The sequence below is a fragment of the Thunnus thynnus genome, chromosome 1 (assembly GCF_963924715.1).
Source record: "Thunnus thynnus chromosome 1, fThuThy2.1, whole genome shotgun sequence".
Lineage (NCBI taxonomy): Eukaryota > Metazoa > Chordata > Actinopteri > Scombriformes > Scombridae > Thunnus > Thunnus thynnus.
This window is the reverse complement of record NC_089517.1, coordinates 37,906,341-37,932,032: the sequence shown is the minus strand read 5'-3', so window position 1 is coordinate 37,932,032 and position 25,692 is coordinate 37,906,341. Positions and strand designations below refer to the sequence as shown.

General features: G+C 40.0%; 2 protein-coding genes and 1 long non-coding RNA gene across 6 annotated transcripts in view; all 3 read right to left on the bottom strand.

Annotated features, from left to right (window-relative positions):
* Nucleotides 1–6,109, bottom strand: part of sh3gl3a (SH3-domain GRB2-like 3a) — a 42,283-nt gene extending 36,174 nt beyond the window's left edge. The window contains exon 1 of one of the 2 annotated variants that reach the window (XM_067597470.1): nucleotides 5,887–6,109. In XM_067597470.1, the coding sequence (XP_067453571.1) occupies nucleotides 5,887–5,931 (45 nt within the window). In that variant the 5' untranslated portion in view covers nucleotides 5,932–6,109. The remainder of the gene's footprint in view (nucleotides 1–5,886) is intronic. The other variant, XM_067597464.1, reaches the window with a different exon arrangement.
* A 2,397-nt stretch (nucleotides 6,110–8,506) lies between these two features.
* On the bottom strand, nucleotides 8,507–11,719 carry LOC137189651 (uncharacterized). Of its 2 annotated transcripts, XR_010929695.1 has the most exons (5): nucleotides 11,573–11,719; nucleotides 11,340–11,480; nucleotides 10,523–10,727; nucleotides 9,672–10,034; nucleotides 8,507–9,202 (listed from the first exon to the last, which is right to left on the bottom strand). It is a non-coding gene; the product is annotated as an uncharacterized lncRNA (long non-coding RNA). The 2 variants fall into 2 exon arrangements; XR_010929694.1 differs by having other exon boundaries at nucleotides 11,340–11,710.
* Nucleotides 11,720–18,277: 6,558 nt separating this feature from the next.
* bnc1 (basonuclin zinc finger protein 1) overlaps nucleotides 18,278–25,692 on the bottom strand; it is a 70,430-nt gene continuing 63,015 nt past the window's right edge. For both annotated transcript variants that reach the window (XM_067597454.1, XM_067597446.1), the window contains exons 4-5: nucleotides 21,289–23,393; nucleotides 18,278–20,655 (exon numbers count right to left, since the gene is read on the bottom strand). In XM_067597454.1, coding sequence (XP_067453555.1) covers nucleotides 19,848–20,655; nucleotides 21,289–23,393 — 2,913 coding nt within the window. In that variant the 3' untranslated portion in view covers nucleotides 18,278–19,847. The remainder of the gene's footprint in view (nucleotides 20,656–21,288; nucleotides 23,394–25,692) is intronic.

Below are 25,692 nucleotides of genomic sequence, written 5' to 3'. Positions count from 1 at the left end.
GTATAAACACAAGATATTACACATGTGTTTGCTTCAATTGCTTCAAGTGAGCTATTTAAATTCATGGCTTTTGTTGTGTCCTGCTGTCACATACACACTACCAAAACCTGTATAAACTGACAAGACGTCATTATTATCCTGTGCAAGAGCCAGAATCTGTTCCCAACAAAAATGGCAACAAGCATGGATGAGATTGCAACAGGTTGTTGTACATCAACTTACAGAAATAAAAAGTCTTCCATCAACATATGTGTGTGACACGATGTGACAAAAGTGCTCCTAGCAACCACTACTACTACACTTTTGTGTCGACTGAGAATGAAGTTGACTGGACGAATACATCAGTCACTACTGACTGGTTAGGACAAACTAACCCACTATAACAAACAGAAAATGGCTAACATGAACACAATGTCAGACTGAATAGTGAGGTGAAAACAAATTGGCAATGCAGTCTGATTATCAGGGAGACAAATTCTGATTTGAAAGCTGTTAGAACATAGGTTCTGTGTCTCAGGAACAGATTTTGTACCAAACATCCTAATGGTCAAGGTAGGGATTGGGAAAATTGGGACTCCATACAGCTTTTTCCTGTTCACACTGATTAAAAACATCAGATCTTTGTTTCACATAAAATAAAAGAAATCCTTCACAAGCTCAGTTATTGGGAGGGTTCTTAATAAAATGATGATTGCAATTTTACCTTTTTGCTTGTCCTTTTGATTTCTTATCCAAGAACTGGAGATTTTCTAACACAGCTCCTCATCTTTTATACTGATGTTTCAACCAGGAGAGTTTCATGTCAATTCAAGCTGTGAAGTGCTCTAACTGTACCAGAGTTTGACTTTAATATAGAGCTGCAACGTACAATGATTTTCTCAATTAATTGATTAGTTGTTTGGTCCATAAAATGTCAAAAAATGGTGAAAATTGTTGATCACTGTTTCCCAAAGCCCAAGATGATGTCTTCAAAGATCTTCAGTTTACTGTCATAGAGGACTAAATAAACCAGAAAATATTCACCTTTAAGAAGTTGGAATCAGAGAATTCGGACATGAATTTCTTTAAAAAATGACTCAAAACGGTTAGAGAATATTAAAATAGTTTGCGATTAATTGAATAGTTGGCAACTAATCGATTCATTGTTGCAGCTCTACTTCAAGAACTCAAAACACAAAATAATTCCTCCCAATTCACCACTCTATTGAAAGTAGTGCTGAAAAAAACTGGATGGATTTACCATCTACGTCTTTTTATCAAGCAAAAATACCAATGATTCTCTGGTTCCAGCTTGTCAAATATGAAGATTTGCTGCTTTTCTCTCTTGAATATCTTTTTGTAAATTGACTATCTTGAGGTTCTGGATATTTGATCAGACAAAACAAGCCATTGAAGGTGTCTGACTTTTTAAAGACTAAACGATGCACCAATAGCAGTTTTTTTTTTATAGTACTCAGTATTGACTATGGACAATGCACACTTCACAGTACATGCACACATGCACTTATTTATTTATCTAAATAGGGTGGGGATCATATTCCAGCACATTTTTTGGCCCCTTATCCAATAATAGTGGAAAAAGATTCAGATATGGTTGAAATAAACAGGATTTGACATCGTTTCCCTTCCCAGTTATCTTCTGCACTGTTTGAGAGAGATTCATACATCTGCTCACTGTCCCATTTCCACTTCAGGAAACAGGTGAAATACCAAACAGTGTTTTTGACATACATGACAAATAGCTAGTTCTAAAAACTGATCTATTGTTTGCTTTTTTGCGGTTGTGTGATAAGTCTGATTGATTGTTATTTTCTCAGTTTTTTCCACTAGCAGGAAAGCACTGCGGGTGACTGAAACCTTAGAAAAAGCTCTGAACTGTTTTACAGCCTGGGCTTCGACTGTTTGTCACTGCATGACTCAGAGAACAATACCACCGAGATCAAACCGGCACCGCGGAAAAACAGGTACGGTACATGGGCGGTATTTACATGTGAAATCGCTGCCCACGGAGGGAGAGCCTGGTGTTTTCACGTGTTTGCAATGAATAAAAAGAAGTGAGAGCAGACAACTCGGCATGACCTCCGTTTGAGGCTATGTCATAAAAACAGGCTGTGAAAGAGAAACTGCTTTTCTCACTGAATGTCCAATTAGACTGATCAAAGTATGGAGGGGATCACACACACACACCGCAACAACACGGGCCACTATGAGGAGCACCGAAAGACAAACAGGATGTGGCAGATTGACATTTAGCTCTCGCGCACGGGAATAAATTCACAAGTAATCAGATACATAATGACGCTCATATTCCCCTGCATGAGCCCAGACGCCCAAAATGAGATTTCCTCTCCGCTGTGAAGGGACGAGAGAATGAGACTCTGAGTAGCAAGACAATAAATCTCCGATGTTTGCCCTGATGTATGATTCACCCAGATACTAGTCTAAGGTCATCACCAACGTCAACGCTCTCTAGTTAGATAGCTGATGCTATTTGTTGTGGGGATTTCAATGATACACGAGACACTACGTGAGTTCAAATGTGAGTGGGAGGAAGTAGTTTCTACTAGTGATGAGGTAGGGCTTTGAGGATTTTGAGGGAAGCATCTGCAAATACTACAGTTGTGAATAAAAATATACTGTAAATTATCCAAATTCTTTATTTAAATTCTTTAACATCACAAAAAGACATGTGGCACCAGGCCTGCATTAGAGACAGTTGATGTGAGGAGCCTTCCTGTTTCCACAGTAGACTCTCATCTTGTTTTGTTATTTTCATGTTCTTGTCTCTAAAAATAAAAAATGACACATTTATTACTTCCAGTTTCTTTGTACTCATCAGCTTTTCATTTGATGTTAAACTCCTGTTGCTGATGCTCGACGTTTCCTGCAGATGTTTCACATTAAAAGGCCATCCGTAAGCTCTCACTCTCCTGCTGGGCTTTTAATTTGAAACATCTGTATGAAGTTAAGAGTTTCACTGACAGAGAGTTAACACTGAATACAGAACTGAAAGGAAAAGCAAAGTAAAGTATTTGTATTTGTGCTCTAAATAAGACAAAGAGAAACCACTTCACAAGAAGTGACTGTATCAGGCATGATTACAAACTTTGATACAAACCAGTTATACAAAAATTATTTCAAAAATAGCAATATTTAGATTTAGAGGTGAATGTGCAAAATGATAATATAATCCTTAAAAGGTCATTGGATATGTTTTCAAATGACAGAGCTCTTTAATGAATGTATATGAGTCTCCATATCCTGTATTTTTGTTACTGAAGTTGTAAATACTACATGTCCTGTCATGCAGTCTGCTGTATCAACAACTGACAACATGAATATGGTCACATACTATGTGAATAAGGAGCTGAAATATTTAGGTGACTTGACATGAAGCCAATCAGACAGGTCCAGACCTGCACCGTCCTCTATGTGAGCAAACCAGCTGCTGAACTGAAAACACCACAGAGAGGCTGAGCAGAGCTACGTATAAGAAACTATTCCAGCAGGATTTAGATGATAGACACAATGTGTGACAAGTTACTTTGTTACACTATTAAGTTATTGTTTGTTATTATTATTAATAGTGAAGCATCAGTGTTAGAGCAGCATGTTAGTGTTGTAGCTGCTGGAGGTGGAGCTATTTTACACTACTTTATATACAGTTAGCTAGTTTAGTCCAGTGGTTCCAAACCTAGGGTCAGCAGATAAATCTGAGGGGTGGTGAGATGATTAATGGGAGAGGAAAGAAGAAAAAACAAAGTTCTGATACACAAATCTGTTTTCAGTTTTTGAAAAATGTCTCTAATCTTTGATTTTTGCTGAAATATTGGATCATTTGAATATTTATTGAAATGAAAGCATGTGAGAAGTTTAGAGGGAAAAATCACTATTTGGTGGAGCTGTTAACAACTCATAGACATGTGAAATGTGACCCTGACTACACACACTAATGCAACCCATTCGCTATATACTTGAAACACGTTACACACATGGATCCAGACTATAGTCAGCAAGAGAAAGGGAAAGAAAAAACAAACCTGGCCCAGTCTCAAAGTTCTCCACAACCACACCACCCAAACCAAAACCAACACCCAACACTTTGTGGTCAGGTAGCAGGACCCCACTGTATCCAACAACCAAATGCACCAGCAGGCTACATGTATGATGAGAAACCCCCTAACAGATGGACAACAAACCTGTGAAGAAAACCTCATGCCAAACTCCAGTCTAATCAGTTTCCACCTGCAACTCTGGTGTTGGCTTACTTACATTACCAGCAAAAGCTTTTCATGGTTTCAACAAAGAGCCACTGCTCATTCAGACAAACACATGATCCACCAAGCAGCATTACATTCCAATGAAATGTAAGCTAAATGTTAGAACTGGCTCACAGTTACTCACTGCCGCCCACCATGATGTATTTTGGTGGCGGAAGACTGTGGGAATAACACACCAGCCTGTTTTAAATGACATTTTTTATGAGTGACGTAATTGCTTTACAACAGTATTCAATCAGATATTAAACAACAGGTACAATCACCATGCTGTGTCTGTTGCAATGTTTTTAATAGCTCCATGTCATTCTACCAGCCTTTAAAGTTAAAGGACTGGTTCACAATTTTTCAAGAGTGTCTGAAAACAACAGTCAGGAGCCCAAATGTGAAGCTTCAGCGTCCAAATGAGTCAAATCAAGTAGATATCTTTCAATGTTACAGTCTTTTTAGTGTCAAAGTCCCTCTTTTTGTTTCTATACCTCCACCACAGCTCAACAGGGAAACACAAAGAGGGAATTTGATGCTAAAAAGACTGTAAATGTGTCAGATATCCACTTGATATGACTAACTCAGACTGCTGAAGCCTCATATAAGCTTCACATCAACTTTTCAATGACTGTGTGGACACACTGTGGATTTTGGCCTCCATCACTTCCATTGAAAGCATATTTGAAGGATCTTTTAATAGCCAGTATGAACAGGAGGAATGATTACAGATTAGGGTTGTACAACCTCTGTCAGTGTACATGTAGGCACCTGACTGTTGGTTTAAGACAGACTATCCTTTAAGTGTGCTGCCGGTCTGACAATTTTGAAACACTTCTGATGAAAATGTCTGAATAATCAGTCATTTGCCGTAACATCCGGACAGAACACGTTTAGCTAATAGTTTTAATAGCTACTGTAATACCGCCGTTGTAGAGTAACACGAAGCCTACGTGTTGTCCCTCTCAAGGTCTCAAATGCAGAGATTCAGAATAACGTCACGCAAAACTACAACAGAAAATGTCAGATGTTCAGTCTTGTGTGACCTGGTAACACTGCTGGTAAAATAATAAGGATACACTTTCATACTCATAAAACAAAGATTTCATTAGTATTTCACTTTTCTTACAACCTTTCTTGATATTATGACATCACTAACGTCTCCCCACCGACACTAGTAGCTTGGTAACAACGTGAACCTGTTCCTCCAACATTTGAGAAGTTATTAAAGTAACGGGTTGCGAGGTAAATAATTAATGCGTCAAAAACTACGCCGAAATGTCCGTGGGATTTCAGTAAATGGTAAATGGCCTTATATAAAGTCAAACAAGTTATATGAGTTTGACTATGTGAGAGGATACGCAGTATGTTCAGATTTTTAAAGGGAGTTTGGTGTGACGTTGTCTCCGTACACAAGTACCTCAATGAGAAAGTAACGTTTCACAGACAGCTTCAAACGCTTTGAAACAGTGTCTGAATCGATTAAATTAAAAGAATTTGAAGTTGGCTACTTTTTATGTTTTCTTATCACCCGAAGCGTAAATTCCGTGTACCGTTAGCTGCAAACACGATTCACATCCAAACAATTGTTGTTATGAAGGAGCAATAACAGGCGTCTCCGTACCTGGCTGGCTTTGTGGAACTGTTTCTTCAGCCCGGCCACAGACATCTTCGACAAACGAGTAAACGCTTCACCTCTGGAGAAAATGTTCCGTAAAACACTGAATAAAACTGGAGATGACTACGTTAAAGAAAGAGCCAGTCGAGTCCACGGCACTGCACTCATCAGTCACCACCAGCGTTCAAGATTGCAGCAAGACCTGAGCCGAGTCAAGTTAAGACAGCTCAGGGCGACGATACCGGAAGCAGTTTGATTGTCGTAAAAACAAAAGTGTCAACTTATCTCCTATCACTGAGACTGACACTTTTTGTTTCTTAAATTGTATTAGTTTATATCGGGTTAATACAAAACGAACAACATTAATAGTATCAGTGAGAGAGAAATATTACTGATACAACTTTTTCAGAGAGCAGCTTCAGTGCTGTTTATTGGGGGTCTACATATAGATACGGTAAAACAAAGCCTGATATGTTTTCAAGATGTTCTGTTTATTTCTTTTATTTCATTCAAGAATAAATTGATTTTGAATTGAAGTTTTAGTGTTGTGTCTGAAGTAAGTGAGGGCTCAAAGAGTGACAGCAGCTTATGTTAATACTCAAAAAAGGACTCCAACATGAACACATCCTGTCATACTACAAGAATTGAAATGTAATTGATAACTTATCTAAACACAATAAACAGTGGCCTGCTTCATTTATGGTTGAAGCAAAATACTGACATTGACACAAATCTGTTCTGCTCAGATCAGCCCAATTAAGGTATGTAGGCTTTGTTATTCATCATATTACGAATGGGATTTAAATGAGCCTTGTGTTTACTTCGTTATCTACTGAAGATCTATGAAGAGTCATGTAAAAGATTTGATGCAATCTATAAAAGGGAAAACTTCAGTTTTTTTTAGAGGGCCAAATGTACAGTATTACATATAAATGTGTTAAATCATACTCCTCTCCATTGAAGTGTTTAGATTGTTTAGCCTAAGTAGCCAAGGCCTAGTCACAAATCATCTTATTCTTTACAGTTATCAAGGATAAGTGGTATATACAATTTATTATTAAATCATTGCAGAGTCATTTTCCCAGGCCATTCCCGTGTTTATCAAAAAAGCGGAGACAATGGGCAGTTACGGTTTTATTTTGAAAGTAAAAACCGGAGGTAGGACTTACTTGGTTTGCTTAATTGACTGAGTGACGGCGGAGGAGAGGGTTTCCTGAATTGCAGAGATGTCGCCACTTCTCAAACCCCATTGGCTGACGGCTGCTGTGCGGAGGAAACCGCAGCGGAGAGAAACGGCGACTTCAAAGGCGTCGGAAATGTCCTCACAACCAATAAAGTGATCTGTAGTTAATAAAAAAACAGTCAACAAAAACAACTGCAGCTTACTAAAGGACTACGTCATGTTTTCTAGAATACCTATAGATTTCCTATTATATTTAATTACCTATAATATGTCTTCTGTTATTATTTGTTATATTACTGTTATTATATTACTGTGTATGCAGCATTTTAATGCTGGTGGAGGTGAAACATAGATAGATAGATGGATAGACATAGATATATTAGGCCTAATAGACATCATTATCATTACAGACATTATGTAGGCCTCTTGTTAATCTATAAAAATGTGTCATATTTTATAACCTGATCATATGTTTTGTATGTAAAACCTGAACCTACAAGTAACTAATAACCACAGCTGTCAAATAAATGGAATGCAGTAAAATATTTCCTCCAACATGTAGTGTTGCAGAGGTATAAAGTAACATGAAATGTAAATACAAGTATGTTAAAAATTGTACTTAAATGTATGTAGTCACTCTCCACTACTATGTGCTCTTGGATCTAGCAAGCTATAGCTATGGGACTTTTGGTCATCAACATCACCATGACCATTGTTGTTGTCCTCACATGTAACGAGTGGGAATAATACAACTTTCACAGTGAAATCAATTTGTGTGTGTCATGAAACAAATTGCTACCATCTAGTGTTGTCAGTGACAAAATGCATTTTTCAAACATTCACACGTCACTTTGGGGAAGCATAGGAGTAAATAATAAAATTAACGTTTCAGCGTCTGGGTATAGAACATTTTTCATTTCAGATATTTAAACATGTCACTCCAAGAGAAGCACAGTTGTAATTAATAAGATGAATCATGGCTGAATTCCATTTATATGTGCAGGTTTTAGGGCCCTGGCACTGTGCATGCTGACACACTTAAAGGATGAACTGTGACAAGTTCTGCTGTGAAAAAGACTTATATGAATACCTGTTGACTTTCACAGAAATAATTCTCTCCTCCTTAAGCATTTTAAGTTTCCATATAGTGATTAATTATGGCACTCTATAACTTAAAATTCAACCAACCCACAATGCAAAAACAGGTGAATTAAGACACTTTTCTGACTAGAGTTTCTGTCAGATTGAGCTACAGCTTCAAGTCGCTCAGCTCCATTCACTCCAGTAAAAAGACACATGAATGTCAGGAGCTTCTACATGTCAAGAGAACCTGATGGTGATGCTGGAGAGGGGTGAAGAGGAGAGTTTTGCAATTGTCTCTGATGACATGTCATTTTACCTTTATGAAGCAAAAACGTACCCTTAAATTCAGAGACAAAAGCATTTAAAACGATTCACCAAAATTTATTTGAAGAACAATTAGTTTAAATATTTTAACAATATCAATATTTTACATATAAACCAATTAATTTTCAGTCTATTTCAATCAATGTATTTTACTGCTAGAACTGATTTGTCCTTAAAAAGTTCCGGCACATGACAAAAAGTGTTTCTTTTCAACATTAAGCTGAAGCATTGGGCCTAAGGAGCCATTCATTAATCACTGAGTGAATCAAAACTCCATTTCACAACTTGGTTTCACACATAATGTAACAAAGTAAAAGGTACACAAAATGCAAATTAAAAACAACAAACAAAAACTTTTAAACTGGAGGCATCAGGCCTTGTGAGCTGTTCATTAACCCGTTTTACATGCAAAACACACAAACAGTGCGTGTTTCACAAATTTAAACATAAAATGTTACAAATTTTGTAACATACAGAACATTAACTAAAATCAACTTTATAACTATAATTAATCAGTTTTAAATGCAAAACACTCTTTCAGGATACTGACAAGGAAGGTCAGTGTGTTTTTCAGGTGCAGTGGACATGCATACTGAAGGCTTCATCAAGGCCTGTGCACTGACACATGCCTACTCCATCTACTTTCACCACACTGAACCTTCTTCCAGTGGTTGCCATTTTCCAGTCATCGTCCATCAGTTGTATGGTTGGATGGGGTGTAGCAGGGTCCCCCTACATAAAAGAAAAACATGCAAAAAGAAGAGATTACAACTTTTAACCAATAAGTAAACTGGTTACTTCATTGGCATTTTTATTGCAAGCAAATCAGATTTGTCAATGTTATGTTAGAGCCTCTTATGTACAGTACAAGCACTTCCTGGTGATCAGTCCTGAAGTTTGACAATATTTTTGATGATTTGAAGCACCTAAGATAAAGACATCTTTCATATCTTTATGTATTTTATAGCAAAGTTGTACTGAAAATTTCCTGTGAACAGATAGGTGGGCTTTACACCTTCCCTACATTGTTCATACCTTACTCATTTAAAGGATAAGCAAACAAAATACTAATATAGCCGAAGACATCCAAAAAAGTTAAGGTTTAAATCAAGCATATCTATTGGAGACAGTTTATCTTTAACTTTGCTTGTATTTACATGAGGTCTACCAGTCAGTATTATAGGACTATACAGATGCCTACCTCTCCCATAGTGATGTAGTGTTCAATCTTTTCTCTGAAGATGGATGTCAAGAGGATAAGCTGGCCCTTAAGTCAATCCCTCCAATGCAGAAAAATATCCTACTTTCACAATCACATACAATTTCAAGCGTGCAATGTGGTAATTACAGCGGATCTATTGTCAGGTTCATTAGCAAGGTGACTGTCACTACCTGGTAGATCTTCAGCCAGGGCATCCTGTCTTGCATCAGTATACTGTTAGGAGAGATTTCCCCTGGCAAGTTTCAGCACATTTGGCAAAACACCAACAAAGCCTTCCCTGAAGTGATGACAGAAGCTGCCTGTTGAAGGATGGATTTGTTCAACTTTGTCAAAAAAAAAAACCTGTAAAATATACATGAAGACATTAACATTTAGTATATTACTGAATAGCTGATAAAAAGCCTCAAAGCCTATGGCCTTTACAGATTATATTAACTCAAGCACAGAAAGATAGAAAATATTATTTTACTTGTTTTCAGTGACAGCAGTTGACATGCCTTCAATTTCACAATATCCAAAATTATTACATAGATTGATAACACTCCCCTTTAACATTTAAAGGGCTAGAGCAGTGGCAGTTACATTTTGGCATTGAAAATTAAATTTGGTATTCAAAACAAAACCTGAACTGAAAAAGAAACACTTTTATTGGAAAAGGTTGTACTGGCACTGAAAATGTTGACATATGATATAATTCCTTTTGGATGATAAATGTTTGTTTCAGATAAAATCTAATAATTGTAGCTGCCATATTAGTTTGTCTGAATGTAAAGTGACGCTTCATGTTTTTACTTTTATCATTTTATTTTAGGTGTTTTCACCATACTTACTCCAGTAGGTGTCCTTAAGTACATGGGTATTTGTTGAGTACATCCTCCATGGGCATCCCTTCCATGATTTCACAACAACTCCAGGAGTAGGTTTGCGCCATGAAGTCTTTGACAGTCCAGATGTCTGGATGTGTCTCCAATACTCACTTTGTAGCACGTTCACATGAGCCTCAGCAGAAGTTGAATCCTCACCAACACACATTTCCTTTGGTAAAAGGACAGAGACAGACACATTTTAGAAGTCTGCACACTAATTGTACACTAAGGTGCTTTGGATAAAAATATCCACTGAACTGCATGAACAATTTAAGACCTAGTGTACAGTTGGAGTATATGCAAAAAAGCTTAAATGTCTATCATATGCCTCATATTGTCTTGCACTAAGTGAAAAAATAAAAGTGATTAAAAACGTGAGAATAAATTATGCATATAGCAATGGACTGACAAATGTTAACTTAGATTAGCTGGCTGGAATGGGTTACACTCATGGATGTATAAAGAGACAGTTATTTTTATACATCCATGGTTGCACTCATATAGACAAAAATATGGACATAATCACTGTGACGTCACTCATTGGTTTGTGAAATGCCGTTTTGAAGCCTCGAGTTTAGCGATTTGGCCGTCGCCATGTTTGATTTTTGGAGCCAGAAGTGACCATAGTGGACGAGAGAATGGAGCTGACTATAGCGCTGGCTGCTAGTTTAGTTAGCACAGTGCATTTACAATCTATGGTTAACAGTGATAATGCTAATGCTAATGCTAATTTCTGCTAGCGAAAAACAGGCCTAAACCCATTAAAACAAGGTGTACTCACCAGAAAAACTGAACATTCAACTCCTTAGAGGGAGTTTTATCACAACCAAACGTTGAACAAGACCTTTTTTGGCCGAATGTGAAGCAGCAGCAGCTACGCCATGGTTACGTTACGTAATCAACGTTGTCCCGTGGTAGCGACCTGTCAATCACAACTTACAAAATGATCATGCTGTATTGAAGAAGACTTGAAACTAGCGATTGAAACTATAAACTTATTAGGAAAGTGTTTACTGAGGTAATAAATCAAGTGAGAAGTAGGGTCATTTTCTCATAGACTTCCATACAATCGGACTTCTTTTTGCAACCAGTGGCATCGCCCCCTGCTGGCCGTTAGAAAGAATACAGGTTTAAGGCACTTCCGCATTGGCTTCACTTTTCAGGCCGGGAGCTACCCGTTTGGTTGCACTACTCGAGTCCACATTATGGGTTCCATGAGGGAGCGCTAATGCATACAATTAATAAATACAAAAAAACAAGTCCCAGTGGAGAATTGCAAAGAATGTTGAATAAAACAGTAAAAATACTTAAAATAAAATGGGGAATAATGGTGATGGCAAGTGGAAGCATTTCAACTCTACTACACTACAGTTAGCAACTTGATTAAATGAACAAAATCACTCTGAAATAAAAATTAGTCTGTCACAAAGTTTAAGTTACCCGCAAGCGAGTGGCGGAGGCCAGAGTGAAAGTGTGTGCGGGCACAGTGTTAACGACGGCTGGAGCGAGGGGATCGGTGACGGTGGTGCCCTGTGAATGCACTGTGGGGTTGATTCTGCTGCAGCAGACCTGTCAAAATCAACACTCTTGCGTTGGCCCGCACAAGCACAGATGCCTGGCCTATCCTAGAGGTTTTTTTCCTCGATTACAGCGCTGTTAAAGATCCCCTATTAAAAGATCCCCTTCAAATGTGCTTTCAATCTAAGTGATGGGGCCTAAATCCACAGTGTGTCCACACAGTCATTTAAAAGTTGATGTGAAGCTTATATGAGGCTTCAGCAGTCTGAGTTAGTCATATCAAGTGGATACCTGCCACATTTACAGTCTTTTTACCGTCAAATTCCCTCTTTGTGTTTCCTCAGACAGTGTTTCCCTGTTGAGCTGTGTAGGAAGTATAGTAACAAAAAGAGGGACTTTGGTGCTAAAAAGACTGTAACATTGAAAGATATCTACTTGATTTGACTCATTTGGACGCTGAAGCTTCATATTAGCCTCAGATAAACTTTTAAATACATTTTTGCACAGAAGGAGGACTTTTGTCCCCCATCATTTACATTGTAAGTACATTATGAGGGATCTTCTAATGGTCAGTATGAACAGGAGGAATGATTACAGCAAGAAAAACATGTTTCAATGTTCATTTGGGCTCTTGACTGATGTTTTGAGACAGATTTGAAAAATTGTGAACTTGTCATTCACAGCTAAAGTCATCACCAGACCTTCACTAAATACTTATGAATGAACTGTTGTATTATATTGTATTCATATGGACCATGTACAGTGTTTAACATAAACGTTACCATTTGATGTACTGCACCAGAGTTAGCTTATAGCTCATTTTCATCTGCTGTCCCTTCAGCAGGTCACAATTAAAAATTTCCACTGTCATGCTCCACATTCCCTAAAAAATACAGATTCAAACATTACATAACACAGTTTATTTAACACTACAACGTTGATATAAATTAATATTGGGACTCAGTCAGCTGCACAGGATGATGATGGCAAAAGTGATGAACAGACGTTAATCAGGGGGGAAAAAATGAGGGAACTGTCTTTTGTCTTATGTTTAAAAAGGAAAAAAAAGTGGAGGCCATGGCACCAGAACAAATAAACAAAATTAAATCCTTGGCAAAATTTCTCAGACTAACTTATTGACCAGAAAGTAGCCATATATATAACTATATAGTGAAACATGAAGAAATCTTGTTGGGGCTTCATCAGTGCCACTTTGACTCTGCTGCCACCTTCTGATACAGCAGCAGTTCACAACTCATGAAAAACATCCAGTTCTTCTGCAGGTTACTTACCCTGTCTGTCCGTCTGTCTGTCTGTTATGTAATACTCAATCACCGGAATACTCCTAAAACATTTTAATTCCACTTCAAACCTTTTTAATAAATGAGAGCCACTCTTGTAAATTACACTGATAGTTGTGAGACCAGTGTTATGTTGAATTCAGTTTCCTTCATCAGTTGGTTTACTTACATGTTCCCTCAACAAAGGTTAATACTATTTAGACATTATCTACAAAAGCATAAGTAAAAAGAATACGTTTCTTCTTTGAAGCAGCACTACCCTGATAAAACTGCAACTGTATTTAATTGTAAATGTATTTCAAGAATTTTGCACATTTTTAAAAACTTTAAATGTTAAAATACAGATTCATAACATGTGAATTGAGGACCAGGATTAGATTAAATCCTGTGAGATAGAAACGCCAGGAGAAAAGTCTGTGACTGGTTTTCTACACCACAAGGGGGCACTACAAACCTGCAGAGGAGCAGAGAGGATTCAGTAGAAGATTTCATTTCCAGCGTCCAGGGGGCAGACTTGGGGCAGTTCCTACTCCTGTGCTGGCACGCCTACTGAAAAGAAGTTGGACAATGATCAGACTTTATTTTGTGTGCACCAATGAGTTTAGGCTGTAGGATGGTACACTGGTTCTATGATAGTCAGTTAATGGAGATTTTATCTATGAAATGAGTGTTCTGTGGTGTCTTTCTTAATTGCTTAGAACTTCACAGCTGAGATAATGGTGGATGTAATTACAATGTAGAGGATATCATAGCAGGACAAGTTGGGACACACAAATGGCTTTGATGAACATGTTACAGTCCAGAAAAAAAACCCTCTCAGTAAAACTTTCACTTAAGCCTGTCTCCTCATGCCTCCTCCCTCCTCCCCTCTGCTTTTACTCCTCTCCACCTCCTCCTCCTCCTCCTCTTCGTCCTCTTCCTCCCTCAGCCTGCAGAGTATTTGGAAGAACAAAAGTCATCTGCTGTCCATCTGGCCGCTGTGCCGGGCGGTAATACCCCCTCATGTTCCTCAGCTTCCCAAGCACCCGTGGACAATCCATTCTCTCCCCCCTTCTCTGCGTTACCCTCCCACTCCACTCCCCCTCAACACCCCTCTGCCCCCCGCCAGCCCTGATCCCCATCCCAGGGCCGAGAGGTGGGATCCGGTGTCAGTGCCCCAGAAAGACCCCTCTCTCTGGAACATGTGGGGGGATCAGCAGCAGTGTTGTTCAGAGGGCTCAGTTTCACTGTTTGGGATTCTCACAGTAGCGTGCACGTATCCATCGCTTCCCTGGTGCCGCCTGAGAGCAAATCTAACTTCCCAGATAGCCATCATCTGATGCATTCTCACGAAAAGCATGAGAATTGTTTGTTTTATTTAAATTTTTTGGGTACGCCGTGGAGATTAAAACTCACCCAGAGTAATAGTCAACATAATACAAAACGGTGTCAGCCTGTTAACAACATATTTTAGTTTTGACCATTATTTCTATCAGTTATGATAACACTGTATTCACTAAAATAATACTGTAGCTGAGATCTGGGAAGAGCCACACTGTTTTATTGTTAAAGCTATATTAATCAAAATTTTTATGTATTCAAAAAGACCACATGACTATGATGTGAAAGGCTTCCCTAATAGGGACAAAGCCACAGAGAATTATCACCAACTTTGCAGCTCTTTTTGGTTTTATGACCCACAATTATTTCCTGTTTTAGTTAAGTCTCTCTGGTCTCATCAGCCTGGTTTCCAACAGAAGCAGCAGCAGGCAGCTGTTTTCAGTGAAAATGGTCTGATAAATCCACTGTACACTACCTGCCCAGCACCAAACAGCAGACAGTTAGCAACTAGCTGGTGAACATAGCGGAGCATTTGTCAGCCATAATATTGTATTCAGGCCTACAGCTTGTTATGCTGCCCCCAAGTGGACAAAAAAGAAATGAATGCCGCTTTAAATCGTCGTCTTCCATTGAGTCTTAAAAGTCTCATTTGCTTAAAACAAGTAAAAAAAATCCATGCAATAGGATGACTTCAACCTGTTTCCAAGGCATCAGCTTGTTTCAGGAATGTTATTTGTCTTGATTCTAGTGAAACAATTAGCCTTATTCTGTCTTTTAGAAACTGTCACTGATACTGTCAATTTCCTGATTGGTATTGGCAACAGGTTTAAATAATCTTACTGCAAGGATGTTTTCTCTTGTTTGAGGAAAACATGTTTTTTTAGGGTTCAATAGAAATTACTTGATAAGATTGATATTTTTTGCAGTGTAAGTCAAGACAGTCATAGCAGTTAAACCATGACGTGGGGCCTGTAAGCAGTGATGAATGTTAACAACTGATAGTGTGGGTAATGATTTTACAGGGTTTTTTTTCTCTCTCTCTAATAAGTCTGACTAACCAGGAGGTTTGTTTCCAACCTGTCTGATCGTCTGACTGTTAAAGTCCGACTACATATTTTGGACATCTGTCTGTGTTTATTGTATCACTGTAGCAATGTTAGCTGTAAGCTAGCTAATTCTTTATTATTTTCTTCCACACCTTCTCCTTTTTTTCTTGTCTCTGTATAATATTGAGGATATTAGAGCTTTGATAAGAACACATTTTTGCTGAAGTTGAAACTTTTTCAAGTCATGTGTTGGCATCACTTTGTGCTGCCCAGGACGAATCAGTGTCCTCCGGTGTCCTTGCATTGACTTTTTATGCAATTGGGCTGCCTGAAACTCTTCAAATTCAGTCTGAACACACCTCTAGGAGTATGGGAGGAAAGAAGATCAGGACATGACAGTTTCTGGTGGTAAATACACTCAGATTTTATCATTTTTTTCTATGAAATTTCTAAAAAATCAATCTTTCCTAAACACTACATGTGTATTTTAGCAAACTGTTGCAGCAAAGGCTTCATACTTTCCTCAGTCTGTTCCATATTTACCACCAAACAGTTTCTGAAAGTGGTCCACTGCTTCTTAAAAATAGCCCTGAAGATGCAAGTCGTTCCAGATACAGATACAGCTCTGTGGAGGAAGCTGAGAAAGTGCTCCACCTCTACAGATCAACCAGGTTCTCTGCTGAATATTGTCGCCTACATACAGCACACAGGAGGGACTGAAATAACCCATTGTGCCCTCTCTGAGTGGTACTAGATTTCTGCAACGTGCCAGAGAAAAATGATGGGGGCCACTTGTCAGAACTGGGTTTTTCAGCTCGTAAGTGATGAGGAACAGCTCTGCAGGTTCGCTAATGTACAGTAAATGTGATGGGTGGGTTGAATTGTTGAGTTATGCAAGGCTTTCAGCCCTCTGTAATAGTGCAATACTTTGGCATGTTGCGTAACAGATTTGTCCTCCTCGCTTTTTCAATGTGGGCCCAACGATACTTCCACTGTCCCTGGTCCATTTCCATCCATGCCCTTTAACTTTGCATAGCAGTATTGCAGTGATTAATTCACCTCTTCAATGACTGTGAGAGCTTTTTTTCAGGTAGTGTAGTGTATGCCATTTTTGAAGCAATGCAAATTTTAATCACAGCTGAATGTGACTACCATCACAGTGTCTTCCTCATTTTGTCATACCAAAAGAAAAGATCACAAAAATCAAAATGCAATCAAAACAATATTAATCAAGTTCTGACAAATATCTCCCGGCCTGGCAGATGTTTTTTTCACCGCTGAAGAATACTGCTTCTGCATTCTTTCTCCGTGTTCTGTTAGGTTTAGAAGCTGCACCTGTGTGTGCCTATATGTCTGTTTCTGTGTCTCTAGCTGTATTTTGTCTGTTTTGTTTGTTTGCTTAGTCTGGATGTTGTAGTAGTGAGGGGGTCAAGCAGAGGTTGATCTGAACCCAGTCAGTCTGTGGACCACACCCTTCCTCAGCCTGTCAGCAAGGCCTGATGGTAAGATAACCTCTGAAGACAAGTCCTGCTAAATGAGCCATTTAGTTGATTATTAACGTCTACATAATTGTGTTTGTTTTTTTTTTCTTAAATTAAGTGAAACATTTTCCTGAATTAGAGGTAAAATTTAATGTGTTTAATGTGGAACAAAGAGCTTAAAATGAGGCGAAATAATGCAGGTTGCTCAATTAATACATCAATGATTAATGAGTTTTACACTAGAACCAACTCATTAGATAGAGTCTCTCACTACTTTTAAAGGGTCACTTCACCCAAATTACAAAAAGGAATATTTATTCACTTACTCCTGTCAACAACTGTGCTGTCACTACTTTTCATAGGGACTATTTCTTTAAGTAGCTCCAATAAAAACTGATCACAAGTGACATTGTGTCTGTTTTTGAATTTTTTTATGTAATTGTTTAGTGTTGTAAGAAACAGAAATGAACATCTGTTCACCGTCATTGCAGAAAAATATCTAAACAAATAAAACCAAAACTAAATGCATGGCTGTACAGCATGAGGTGAGTGAGATGTAATTTTTGTTTCTTTTTATAATTTGGGTAAACTCACATGTTTTGTTTCTATTTTAAATGACTTGTTAGGAGGAATATCTTTTGCTGTGAAGCCGCATGTCATCCATCCAGCAGCCCATTGCTTGATGATGTGTCTGTTAGTGCCTCATCGGAGTTGCTCCGCCTAACACTGAGTATTACAGGGCCTCAGGGGAGTCAGCCTGGATCAGATGATACTGAGATATATATATATATATATATATATATATATATATATGTATATATATATATATATATATATCAGTATCTTCTGATCCATATATATATATATATGGATAGATAGATAAATATACATGTGTCACTTTTGTTGGCTCCCCTGCACTCCTGAAAAGTGCCACATGAAAATATGTGCTGAAGCTCTGCTTATATTTTACAGAACAATAAATGTCATTCCTCACATGATAAAAGTGATGATTGTGCTTATTTTTATTGGATAGAAAATTGAATGGGATGACACTTGCAAACATATGGCTTTTTATTTAATTGGAATGAATATTGTAACATTAAATCAAAGGAAACATGAACACCTATCAACATGTGTCAGCTTTTGCTCCTTTTTTTTTAACAAATCCAAACAACAAACAAATGGGGTTTTAAATCTGGCCCATTGCATTTAAATACAGAATGAAAAAAAATATGCAGAATACAGAGCAGAACCAGAACAGTAAACCATGATGAAATAATCAGACATGTACAACACAATGTTCTTGTTCATTCATTTTTAGAAAAAAGAAAAACATGTAATGTTAGTGGTAAAATTAACCTATTTTAAACAGTATATTTTTTGGTTTCTTTCAGATAACAAATTACTCTATTCACAGAATATACAGTTCAATAAACATTTTGTTTACCAGTTTTTTTTTTAGGGTGTGCTCACGTGTGGGGCCATTATTATAAATTGCTTTTTTTTTCATTATTATTCCTCAGTGTTTGACTCATTCACAGTACATGCTTCTAGCCTCCAGACACAGGGTATCTTCCGGTCCAGTCAGTCAGGATACTGCAAGCAACCACACAAACAATACAAGAGCAGTGCCTTAACCAATCAAGTCCCATGAGCAGATGTCTTTACAAAAGCACCACCAAAATCAAGACTTTTTTTTCACCCCGATCAGTCGAAAGTAGATTTTTTTTTTTTTTTTGTAAAGTTTTATTTTATTTTACAACAGAGCCCAAACCTGAATACTGCTGTTAATCACAAAGTAGATGAGAAAAGACTGGGCGGGCCCTTTTAATACTGCATACCCCTCATACAATATGAAGGGGTTTTTATACACACCTGTGGACTGAAAAAATCTTTGGCCAACATTAGCAGTATGCAACAACCAGAACAGTAAAGACAGGGAACATTGCAGATCATATAACACCATACAATAACTTATTGGTCAAGCTCACAACACTATAGCTTTTTAACAAAGACTCTTTTTGAAGACCATTGTCCAAATGAACAAAATGACACATGTAGAGGTTACTTCACTACTGCTTTTGATCAATACATTATACACAGCTTCACAAGGAAGATGTGGACATTTGACAACAAAAACACCAGAAAAAATTACTTGCATGGTACAACAGTGTCATGGATCAACTCACACTTGGACAGACATGGAAAAATTCAGTTCATACAAATGAAATTTTGTAAGGTTTAAACTGGGCTGTAAGGCAAACCAATACAAAGAAATCAGTACTGCATTTAAACAAAAGATTGAGACTCATCAAGTTTGTTTTTCAGTTGTTCTTTATATGTTGATGTGTAAACATAGACAGATGCATCTAATGTTTTATCTGTTTTTGCTTCAGAAAATTCATTTGTTCAAAAAGAATGTTGCCTCAACAAATAAACTGATTGTACTTTCTTTTTTTTCCCAAAAAAATAATGACAACAGGGTGGACAACAGTATGGAATTTAAAAAGTGCTAATTGGTGAGCCTTTTTTAGGTGCCCAAAAAAGTAGAACAACTTTAACAACAACAACAAGACAATTGGAATGAAGGAAATCAGTCATGTTGGCATATCAGTTCAAATCTCTACTCCTGGTCCATAGTGGCACCTGAGCTAACAGCTAGGTTCCTGTGGAGATTTGGGTTCTGGCTGTGCCTGTTTCTGCTTCGTACAGAGGAGAAAGATGTATCACAACCAGGAACTTTACACTTGTGCAGCAGTCGCAGATGGACAGTCTTGTAATGGGCCCTGAATGTGCCCTTGTTGCTGTAGACCTTTTGGCAGACGTGGCAGGTTATCGGAGATCCACCCCCACCTCCTTGAAGCCCGCCCTGTCCTCCCCCAACGCAGCCCAGGCTCCTCTCTCCCCCGAGTGCCAACTCCTCGCCCCCAGGCCTCCTCACGCTGATCCCATCGCAGCTTTCATCACTGTCCTCCATGGGGAGCGCTTCCTCATCCTCTTCAATCCCCTCTCCTTCCTCACTACCAGCTCCATCTGAGTCCCAGGAAGATCGAGCACCGCTGCGAGGTGGGACAGAGGAGGAGGTGCTCAGGTCCAGGACTGCCCCATCCTCCCCACTACCACCACCTTCTCCTCCTCCTCCTCCTAATCCCTCTACCTCTCCCAAGGGAGACACCTCGGCGCTGTCTGGTGCGGTAGACATTTTGCTCATGGGGAAGACCAGACCCATGCGATTGTGTCCTCTGAAGATCACGGAGGTCTGGCTGGTTGGGTCTCGATGGGACAGATCTCTGTCCCGCTGGTCCTGGCAGAAGTCCAGGCCAACAGAGTCTCTGTCTCTGCAGTGGGATGAGGGTGAGTAGAGGACATTGGCTGGGCTGAAAGAGTCTTTGGTCAGCAGCTTGTGGTGCAGGTTCAAATTTGCACTGTGTCTGTAGATGAAAAAAATCTGCATAAAAAATCAGCTAACTGTATTATACACCACATGGTGGATGTCTTCTTTCCAAAAACCCTGAGGTACCTCAACAACATACATTTCCCTGCCATGCTCATGTGACTTAAGCCATCCACCCTAAAATGCCATGGAAGCAACAGAAAAATGCAAGATTGTGTTCTTTTAGATATGCTAATGAGGTTTCAGCCAGCGGCTTCTTGCCATTTCTGCCAAGTGGCATTCCTTTTTCCCCACATTACTTGCGGTACAGAGCAAGTGTAAAGAACAGAAGACATTAACAAGTCAGGGGAGTCAAATCCGAAGCTCAGTATACGTTTCCCATTAAACAATGTGAATCTTATTGTCTATGTATGTAACAATGTGCTGTAACAGGCCAGATATACTCCAAGCAGCCATGCTTGCACTTGTGTCCACATGTGCAGACTGCATTTACTGTACAGTCTTAATACATTTTTGGCTGCATGTGCAATATTCTGCACAAATTTATGCTGCACTAGTGGCTACATGGATTTCAGCTTAAAGGCCCAAGAGACAACTATTCTGATGCTTTATTACTTTATATATCTGATACTCTGTGTTGAAACAATAGGAAAATATGGTTGCCCCTCACCTGTCTCTGCTCCTGCGGGAAGGGAATGCAGCATTGCAGCCGTCCACTGTGCACATGTGCATCTCCTTCAGGTGGACATTTTGGTAGTGCATCTTGACGCTGTAGGGATTCTTAAAGGTTTTATTGCAGATCTCACAGTGGTGTGACAGGTCAGCGTCAGGGTTAAGGTGAGACGAATCTGAATCACCATAGTCATCTACACAGCCATCAGACCCCTCTTTCTCATGGTCTGAGAGTTGGAGAGCGCCCCCATTAGTAAGCCTGTGCTCACCCTCATCCCATCTGAGCTCTGAAATCTTCTCAGCTCCATGCAGCGAGTTGGTACACTCTCTTTCCTCCCTTTCTTCATTGCCATTGGGTTCCTGACAGAGTAAATGGTTCTCCCGAAGGTTCTCAATCAGTCTGTTTTCAAAGGGGGAAGATGTGCAAGTGATGACACCTGCTTCAATTTGCTGTGGCCCATCATCTTTGTCCTCCCTCTCTGTCATCTCGCTATCTAAGGTTTGATCCAACAGATGCTTAGCACCTTCTGTTTCCCTCTCTTCACCGATGTATGCCCCTCTGTCCTCCTTCTCCTCCCCAGCTCGTCTTGAGCACATATGCCCTTGTGCTCGGATACCGTCATACTCTTCGTTGTCCCTGCCCTGTAAGGGAGCTTCATCCTCAGAGCTGCTCCCCTTATCCATCTGCTCTTCGCGCTCCACTGTCTCCTTCTCTATTTTTATTGGCATGCTTGACTTTCGAGACTTTTTCTTTGGTATGGGATCTGTTGTACAGAGTTCAGGAGCTGTGGTAGGTTTGACAGGAACAGAAGAGGACAGGAGGGGGAGAGAAGGTAGTGTTCCTGGGGTGTTGGCGAGCTCTGCTGGGGTAACCAGACTTCGGTAGAAAGGCAGGACTGGCTGTACTGTTTTTAAGTTGGGAAAGAGGATACCACTGTGGCCCATGCTGGGGAAGGAGCTGCTGTGGAGCTTGGAACCAGTGTCCACATGGCTCACCATGTAACTGGGAACTGATTTATGACTTTCTGCAGAGCAGGCAGGGATGGGGGTGCCATATTCAGGCCTCTTCTCTCCTTGTGAGCCTTCATCGCTAGACAAGTTGCCCCGCAGGTCTTTGTCCCGGTTGTTGCGGTTCATGGGCATGTGCAGCCTTGGGTTTGGGTTGGCACTGTGGCGATTGCGACTGCGCAGCGAGCTGAACACCATGTTACAGCCCTCGATGGTACACTTGTGCTTAATCTTCAGGTGCACTGCATTGTAGTGGATTTTCAATGTGCCTTTGTCATAGAATGTCTTCTCACAGGCATTACAAAATACACGACCCTTCTTCAGAGATCCTCCTCCACCACCACCTCCTGAGATCCCTCCACCACAGCTACCGTTCCTGTCCATGGAGCGCAGCTTGCCCTCGGGTGACATCTGTGTTACATCAGAACTCATGGAGGGTGTACATGGCGTGGAGGGTCCATCAGAGTAGTTGTCGCTAGTGGAGAAGTCCTCAGCCTCGATCTTTGTGGTGGTGGACAGGCTGTCCATTGGTTTGTCTCCACTTCGGTCTAGATCAGCAGTGAATGAGACAGAGCTGGAACCTAGCAGGCTGCTTTCTGGAGGATGTGAAAGAGAGAGGGGGTTATCCCTCCCGAGACCATCCCGCCCTTGATCATCTCGTCTCTGACTCTGCTGCTCTACTGACCCCCGGCATGGCTGCTGGTGCTGTTGGTGTTGCTGGTGCTGCTGCTGCAGTGCCCCTGTTGGTGAGCCCAGAAACGGAGCTGGAACAGAGCCCAACAGCTGGAAGGGCAGCATGAAGGCCATGCTGTTGATAAAGTTTTCAAAGTGGTGCATGCTGTTGCCACTTAGCTTCTCCACTTTGGATGCAGAGAGGTTGGCAGCAGTGCGTGGGGTGTTGCGCTCAATGAAAGTGCGGATATCTGAGTTGGTGCGTGTGCTTGGAACCAACACTGACTGGCCCTCCTTGTCCTGCAGAGCCATCAGCTCAACTATGGACTTGGTTTCACCAAAACGCAGGAACTGTTGCAGAGTGGCGATCTCCTCCTCAAACGTCATGATGGCCCACCGGTCCAGCACCTTCCCGGCCACATCCTACAGACAGGACAGGATGAAAGTGGACAGCAACATGGTACAGGGAAGGGGAGAAGGCATGGGTATGAAACAGATTGAGAAGGAGAGGGAAAGTGGTAAAGAAAAAAAAAGAAAGGAGAAGGGAGAGAGCAATTTCATCATTAGCATTGGAAGTGTCTGTTGGGTTGCTCATACATATTCACAGAGTAGGTTAGGTGACACACCCTATAAAAAAGACTGGCAGGGCAGCTAAATAAAGGAATCAGATGGAGTATTAATATAAGCGGGCAGCCCGGGACCCTGAGAATCCTCATTACACATTTTATCCATACTCCGCTCCAACTGCAAAACAAAAGGTGACCACGCCTTTGCAGTTTTAGCCCCAACCCTCGGGAATGATCTTCCCCAGTACATCAGATTTACTGAATCTCTGGACTGTTTTAAGCGGCTTCTAAAAACCCTTCTTTACAGGCAAGCCTTTTTATAGAGCTTCATCCCTGTCTTATGTTTTAGTTCGTTTTAGTTTGGTCTGTTTCTCATTGTGCTGTGTTTTATATTCTAATTTATTTTTACTTATTTATCATTTGTATTTTTCGTGTGTGTGTGAAGCACTTTGTAACTGTGTTCTAAAACATACATACTTACTTACACACAAACTGCGTTTCATCTTGCAGGTCATTTCTCTTCATTTAAATCATGGGGATTTACCCGCTCTGCATCAGCAGTAGCAGACAGAAAACACACACATACACACACACACACAGCATGGTGAGAACATGCATATGAGCATGCTTGTAGGCACGTAGACTCATACACACACTCCCAAAGGCATGCAAAAATAAATACGTGCACAGACATACCACACACACACACACACACACACACACACACATACATACATAGACACATAAGTAAGGGAGGGGTGATCAGAGGGGGCCTCACATTGATCAAGCGGGTCTTCTCTCCCTTAGCCCAGCAGTAATCACATGTGAGTTTGGGCGTCTTTGAAAGTGAGGAGCAGCTTCGTGCCGTAACCGTGATTAATATTTCATCACAGAGCATTCATTGGGCGCCTGTCGAGGATTCTGACTCTACTTTCGCCATTAGATGAGCTAACATGAATTAAACGCGGCCCAACTTGAATACTTGATGATGTACTAATCGAAGTGAGAGCTGGCGCTGACACAGTGACTGCAGCCCAGGCCTCAGCTGGCTTGGCTCCGGCTTGAGAGGAAATCTTGAGCAAAAGACATAATATTTACAAATCTACCCGACACAGTTTGGAGACCTCCCCAAGCCGGTGGTACCACAGCAAACTCATGGCATCGGTTGCTAGATCACATCCCTCCTCTATCCCGTCTTCAACCGTGCTCTCCTTGTTTTTTTCTCCTCTTCCTCCTTCTTCTTCCTCAGAAATTATTTCTGTCCCTCCCTTCCCTTTCTTGCTCAGCCCATCGCTGCCATGGCCTCGCTTAGAACCAGTTTGCATTTCAGCGGTCTCATGCTGGCATCCAGGCTGTTTTTAAAAGCTTTTTTCACCCTAACAACAATAATACTAAATATTACGTTTGGATTGTTTTCATATTCAAAGGAATAGTTTCATATTTTGTAATATGCTTATATGATTTCTCTCTAAGAGTGAGATGTGAGCGTTTACATGAAAAACTGGAAGCAGGGGGGAAAAAGATGTCCAAAGTGGAAAAACACACCTATGAACACCTGTACAGCTGTTATTTGTCTTTTCTTAAACCTCTTCATTAACAGAAATGTAGAAGTGACAATTTGTATTTTTGAAGTGGAACGTCATGACGACCAACATCCGCCCTTCAGTACAGAATCTCTGGCTATAGTGTAGGTTGCCAAATACGGTGGGTGAGCACAGGGTTTGGTTATGGTTCCTAAAGACACGATGGTGTCAAACTTGACCACTTCACTGTGACAACAAGATTTCAGGAAGCTGCACATGTTCACTGCTCCCAGCTGATGTTTGACAAGAAATAGTTCCAGCCCGTAACTTCTCTTAAAACCACAAATCCTTTTTACTTCTGTTTGTGTATGGACTAAACAAAGATACATCATGTTAATTACTGTACTTCAGAGGTGTTGGTAGATTTTTTTTGTTGTTGTTGTTTTTTACTTTGGACGGAGCCCGTTTTCCCCTGCCTTCAGTTTTAATGCTAAGCTAGGCTAACCACATCCTGACTCCGTGCTTAATGCTCAGACATTACATCATCTCTCTCTCAGAAAGAAGACAAATATGCCTATTTTCCAAAATGTTGAGCAAATATTTTAAAATCATCAACTAGTTTTATACCGGTGT